The sequence below is a fragment of the Eutrigla gurnardus genome (genome assembly GCF_963514095.1).
Source record: "Eutrigla gurnardus genome assembly, chromosome: 6".
Classification (NCBI taxonomy): Eukaryota; Metazoa; Chordata; class Actinopteri; order Perciformes; family Triglidae; genus Eutrigla; species Eutrigla gurnardus.
This window is the reverse complement of record NC_139920.1, coordinates 23986353-23992789: the sequence shown is the minus strand read 5'-3', so window position 1 is coordinate 23992789 and position 6437 is coordinate 23986353. Positions and strand designations below refer to the sequence as shown.

Sequence of the window (6437 nt, the reverse complement as noted above, 5' to 3'; positions counted from 1 at the left end):
ACAGCATTGCTGTTACTGCTGTTATTAGTCACTTGCTTTGACATAACAATAGGTTGCTGCTCAGCCTCTCATCTGCTAACCGGTAGCTCCTAAACAAACACAGTCAAGTAACCAAACTAACGTAAGGGGTAACTTAACGGTAGGCTACAGCTACAGCCAGTGGCTACGGAAGCCGTTTGTGGCAGCGCATTCGTTTGAAGTCAAGATGAACACATTATTAATTATCATGACGATCTTCATAATGCTGAGATAACTAAAGAATTAATTTGTTATCTCAAGAAAACGAAATGATAAGTCATTATCACGAGATAACAGTGCATAAAAATAAAAATAAATCCATGGCTGTTCTCGACTTCCGCAAGTTTGGATGCTTATTTGGAATAAATTACTTCAGATGTGTTTTGGGATTTTATATATATATATATATATATATATATATATATATATATATATATATATATATATATATATATATATATATTTCACAATTAGTTCAGATACAAATATTGGCTGGTATAATAAATGTTAGAATTCAAATGTATTGACAAAATAATACATTTGGGGGCCACGATAATCTCACGAGATCAAGGCGGCCGCAGTTTTTAGAGCCAGGCGCCGCAGTTGCTCTCAACCGACTGCAAGACCCAGGGCATGATGGGAAACGCCTGGCTCTTGCCTCATCTAAGAGCTGATTGGCTCTTAGTTTTGACAACAAACATCACGTTTAGTAGAAAATGTGAATTTCCTGTGTGAGTCTAATATTTAACGCTAGATCGTGGGCTGTTTCATGTTGTGCAATTAAAGTTAAATCTGTTAACAAACATATCTCATATATGGTTGATAATAATAATAATAATAATAATCATAATAAAGACAATAAATAAGGGTATGTAGCCTATATAGAGATTATCAAAACGAGCAATTAGCCTATAGTGTGCTCTAAGAGGCAGAAAAAAAAAGCCAGATACACATTTAATACAGTATAACTGTCAAACCCAACATATGTGTACTATATGATACTGCTACCTCAACAGGAGATACACTACTATACCGTATAGGGTTTTATATACATATAACATATTATGGTTATACATTACTTATATTCATTGGCATTATTTTATACTTTAAAATTGTATACTTATTTGGCTCTTTCTTTCCTGACTCTTATAAAGCAACTGCAGCTGTACAATTTCCTGAGGGATTACTAAATTATTCTGATTCTGTTTTCCACAGACATTTATGAACAAATATAAATAAATGCGAATAGGGTCGCAAACTACAGATAGCCTACAGATCTCGTCCAACAGGATGTAACTTTTTCTATGACTTCCTGTCAAATCTTCGAAGGCCGATGGAAACTGTCCGACTGGAGACAAGTTTCTGGAGACGCCTCCTGCTGCTCCGCCTCCTGCTGCTCCGCCTGCTCGCTCATCTCCTTGACATGCGAGGTGCAGTTCATCCCAAACGAACCCGTTACTCTCATTCCACTGGTATCTTTACTACCCCGAGGTAGGTTAACCGACACGTTTAAGCCACTATGGCTGTTATTTAATGTAACGTTAGCTAGCATATCGTTAGCTCATGCAACGTGTTGACTGCACTGACTAAACCGAGTCAGTGCAGTCAACACGTTGACTTTATTTGAAAACACTTTGTGTGTGACGTGTGTCTACGCATTTTTGATGACGGACCTTGATGCACATACTTATTGGCCAAAGAAAACGCATAGAAAACTCTGGAAATATTTGGGTCCGCGTACGGTCTGTATATGTTGCGGCAACGCGACTTTCGCTTTAAAGTCGACATTCGCAGAACGGATAACGAGTCGTTTCCCGTTTTTCGTTTCAAAATAAAAGAACGAAATGTCAATGTCTTTATATGACTATTCAGATAGTATAACAGCCAGGAGGTCAAGTGGGATGTCTTGTGGCGCCACACAAAATTTATATCTGAATATTCAGATAAATACATTGAAATTTGTCTTCGGATCAGATCAAGTGTTTTCGCGGCATAACTCTGCACCTTCCGGGTCATTAAAAAAGACGTACGGCAAAATCTGGAATGGAAAATGGCACTTTTATTTCATCCCCGATTCCCATTCATGAACACAGAGTCGTTTTCCGTTTCTCGTTCTCCGATTTTAAAACGAATAACGGGATACGAGTCATTTTCCGTTTTTCGTTCTTTTATTTTGAAGCGAAAAACGGGAAACGACTTGTTATTCGTTTTCCGATTGTCGACTTCAAAACGAAAGTCGGATGGCCGCAACGTACACGGACCTATTTGCATGTGGAAAAAACACATTTAGTGGTTTTAATAGACTTAATGAAGTTGAACATAAATGCATTGTTGTTGCGTTGTTTAGGGTATAAATTGTTTTTAAAATAAGGGGACAAATAGCCATCACAAGTTCCCAAAACTCTAGATAACATATTTAAAGGCAAACAAATTACATCGTAAACAAGGAAAACTGCAAATCCATGTAATTGTGATTCAATAAATTACTTTCGAGGCATGGAATCCTTTATTTAATTTAATTGTTGATTTGTCAATTTGCCTTATTTACTAATCGCTTCAGAACTATTAGGAAATACACACAACAATAGCTATGAAAAGGAAAATATTCAGAAAATTACATACAGTGTGTTGTTATATAAAATAAAATACATGTGTCTAAATGTAATTCAAATTTACCGTAGGTTATAAGATGCTTTTGTTTTCTGCATGCAAAATCCCCTTTTGGTTATAGCATGTTGTGTTCATTCAGCAATAATGTCAGTGAAGCATGCCAAGCCCAACTTAAGCCCTCCTGAGGTGGCTGAGATGGTGAAGAGGCTATTCAAGCTGACGGCATCAGAAATCCGCTCTCTGCCAAGCTACGATGACCAGAACTTCTACGTGGCAGCCACCGAGGGTGGCGAGTACATCCTGAAGATAATGAACGCAGAAGACAGTAAAAACCCCTCTCTGATTGAGATGCAGACGTACGCCATGTCGGTCCTGCACCAGAATGGACTTCCTACCCAAACAGCCCGGCCCACCACTTCAGGACAGCTCATGAGTCTGGAAGAAATAGGTATGAGACCAGTCACACTGCAGGTCAGACCTGAGAAATTAGAGCAGTCTAGGATGTGTGTAAACCCTGGAGGTGTAGGAGGCATAGGATCATTTAAATTCCAGAAACTATAGACACAACTTAGCATGCACTACTGCAAGTAAATGTTATGCCATTTTTCCTGTATGACTTCTTTCCCACATTCTTCAGATGAGACCAAAAAACCCTTTGGGACTGTTTTAGGGAATGTTCTCAGGCTCAACCTTTGTTTTTACAATAAGCATGATTAACTCCACTTCACTCCAGCACACACATATGAGGATATAAGTACAATTTAGTTAGTAACTTAGTAAGTAAAATGTATTTTACATGTTTTTATATTCACAGATAAAATAAATCACAAAGTGCTTCACAATAAACAAAGTGAAAACAGTGCAAAGAATACAGCTAAAAATACAGAAATATGGCATACATGCGCAGATATACACACAAGCAATTAAAGACAGTCTACCCAAATGCCAGCTTAAATAAGTGGGTCTTCAGGTGTACTTTAAAGATGTCCACAGTATCAGCCAACCAAATAGGGATGGGTAGAGCATTCTACAGCTTGTTCCAACAGTTGTGAATGCTCTATCCCTATACCTCTATGAAATCGGAAAGATAAGCAGGGGCCTGACCATATAGTGCCCTATATCTCAGTGTGAGTGTTGTGAATTGGATCCTGTAGGAAGATATAGTACTGTAGTACGTACTTCAACAACTACCAGTGCACAAGAATAAATTCATGTATTTGTAAAAATGCTACCCATATACAGCAATGTGATGATATTCACCCATCCCTGATTCATGTTTGTACTTATTACTGTACTACCTGCAGGCATATAGGCAGTAGAAATCTATAGGATTCTCCAAGTCATACATCATCAGTATGCATGCATGAGACACTGTTTGGGTGAGAGAGAAGTGTTTGGTTATGCTGTAGGAAATACAATTTTAAATGCAAAACTCAACCAATGCAAAATATCACATTTGCAGCTTAAATCTTTTCTATTATATTAATACTCTCTAGTTATGATGAGTGTGAGCAAGGTCACAACATACAGGTCTTGCTTTACGAGGGCTACGAGCGAGGGGACTGGTTTTAACACTGCTCCTGTCTTTCCCTTTGGCAGATTGTGGCTATGGATGTCAGAAGTACATGGTGCGGCTGCTGACTTATTTGCCTGGAATCACTGTTTCCAAGGTTCCTTTAACACCACAGCTGCTGTATGAAATCGGAAAAACAGCAGCCAGAATGGACAAAGTCCTGCAAGAGGTATAGCATGTTAACATCCCTGTGAAAATGTTAGATCATTGACATTGTTTCATAAGAACTTCAAATCTGAATTGAACACATTGAATGGACTGCTGCAGAATGTGAAAGTTTCTTGTCTCGTTTCAAAACTTTTAATTTATTTTATGAGATTGTGGTTGTTTTGAATTTGAGTTCTTAAGACATGAATGGAATACCCACATTATCATTATACTGCTTCATTGTCAGCCATGATTGTATTATTTCAGAATCAGATAGCAATGTTTACTAATCATCCTTTTACCTTTGCCTTCTACTTCTTCTTCTTATTATTATTTGTATTTTTTCTCAGATGGAACACCCTCATCTCAGCGTGCTGCAGAGAGGGAAGTTCATTTGGAGTCTAACAAATATTCCACTTCTAGAAGAATACTACCATGTTTTGGATGGAGATCCTCTTGATGAGGTTGTGAAGTCGGTCATTCATCAGTACAAGACCTCCGTGGTCCCTAAACGCTCCAATTTCCGCAATTGTGAGTATCATATTTACCTTTAAACATTTGATCAGGGAGCTAATAAAGTATTTTGGTTCCCATAAATGGGATTTTGTTTATTCTTTTTCTCAGGCATTAACCATGGTGACTTCAATGACCTCAACATACTTGTACAACCTGATGAGAGAAACGGCCACAAGATTTCTGGCATCCTTGACTTCGGGGACATGAACAGTGGCTACTACATCCACGAGCTAGCCATCGTTGTCATGTACATGATGATCGAGCACCCTAAACCCGTAGAGGTGGGTGGACCTGTCATCGCCGGCTGGGAGAGTGTCATTCCCCTCAATGAGGCAGAGAAGGATTCTCTCTATGTGCTCGTGCTGTCTCGCTTCTGCCAGTCGTTGGTTTTAGCTCGTCATGCTGTGACGCTGCAACCAGAAAACACAGAGTATCTGATGATTACAGCCAGGAAGGGCGTCAAAATTCTCCATCAACTGTGGGAGCTCGGGAAGGAGCAGGTGGAGAATGTGTGGTTTCAGAGCGCTGCTCGATTCAGTGACGGAAAGTGCGAAACTTGGTAGGAAACCATTCACAAACTTCTGTGCCCATGGGGTGATTCCACTAAACCTTTTGACCAAAATAAAGCATAATTTTAAAGTTGTACTGCTTCTAGTGGCCTCTTTGGTGATAGGTAACTGCAGGCAAGCCTCTGGAACCTCATTATCCAGAGTTCCTTTGGAAACCAAACAGTGTCCCTCATCCACGGTCACTTTGTTTCTTGATGACTTGCCCTTCTTCCCTTCGATTAGCTTTTTCGTTGGATGGGAAGTTGAATGGTCTTCTTTCTCTGGCTATTGATCCTCCATTGTGAGTCAGCAGAAATGAAATGTACCTGGTACTTTAGGCTAGAGCAGTGATCCTCACTATTTTTTGAAGTAGAGCCACACTTACAAGACAAAGTCCACAGGATAGCCACCTCAACTGCAAAATACCAAAAGCCATCTCCAACTAAGCATATCTGCTTACTTATTTGTCATCCCACTTAACATACAGTATATGTAATGCATCCGGCTATTATTTAAGGCCCTATGAAATCCGTTTTCTATGTTGTTTTTTTTACAATTTTAGAGCATTTTTTCCCCTCATCAAATGGTGTCTAATCATGAGGTTGATGAATCAAAATTAGGACATTTATGGAAGAAAAATTCTACTAGTTCTTATTCGATTTGCTTATCAATCAGAGATCACATACATAAATATGTAAGTGTATGCAATAATTTATGGCGGAGTCATAATATACCACCCACTTTTCAACATCCACTCGCCGCAGTTTCACTTTCAGTTGTAAATCAGTTAATTTCTGAATGTTTCTGATGTGAGATTCTGTTTGTAGCTGCGCATCACACAGATTCTTGTGGGTCAAGTCATTCTCATGTTGACAAAACTCAGAGAAAAGTTATTTTAACTGTCTTCCACATGACTACCGATGAAGCGCTGTGTCCGTTGTTACGCCCCGGCCTAGGGGCAACCTGAGCGCAACATAAAAGGTGCTCTACTCCCTTTTTCCCCAACCCCCCAGCAATGACAAACA

The 6437-nt window shown here is 39.1% G+C and overlaps 1 protein-coding gene across 1 annotated transcript; it reads left to right on the top strand.

Moving 5' to 3' along the window:
• Window positions 1–1397: 1397 nt before the first annotated feature.
• hykk.2 (hydroxylysine kinase, tandem duplicate 2) lies at window positions 1398–5517 on the top strand. The gene is made up of 5 exons (XM_084011217.1): window positions 1398–1509; window positions 2768–3076; window positions 4228–4370; window positions 4699–4879; window positions 4973–5517. The coding sequence occupies exons 2-5, from the start codon at window positions 2773–2775 to the stop codon at window positions 5425–5427; spliced, it is 1083 nt and encodes a 360-aa protein (XP_083867343.1). The 5' UTR covers window positions 1398–1509; window positions 2768–2772; the 3' UTR covers window positions 5428–5517.
• The last annotated feature ends 920 nt before the right edge of the window (window positions 5518–6437 follow it).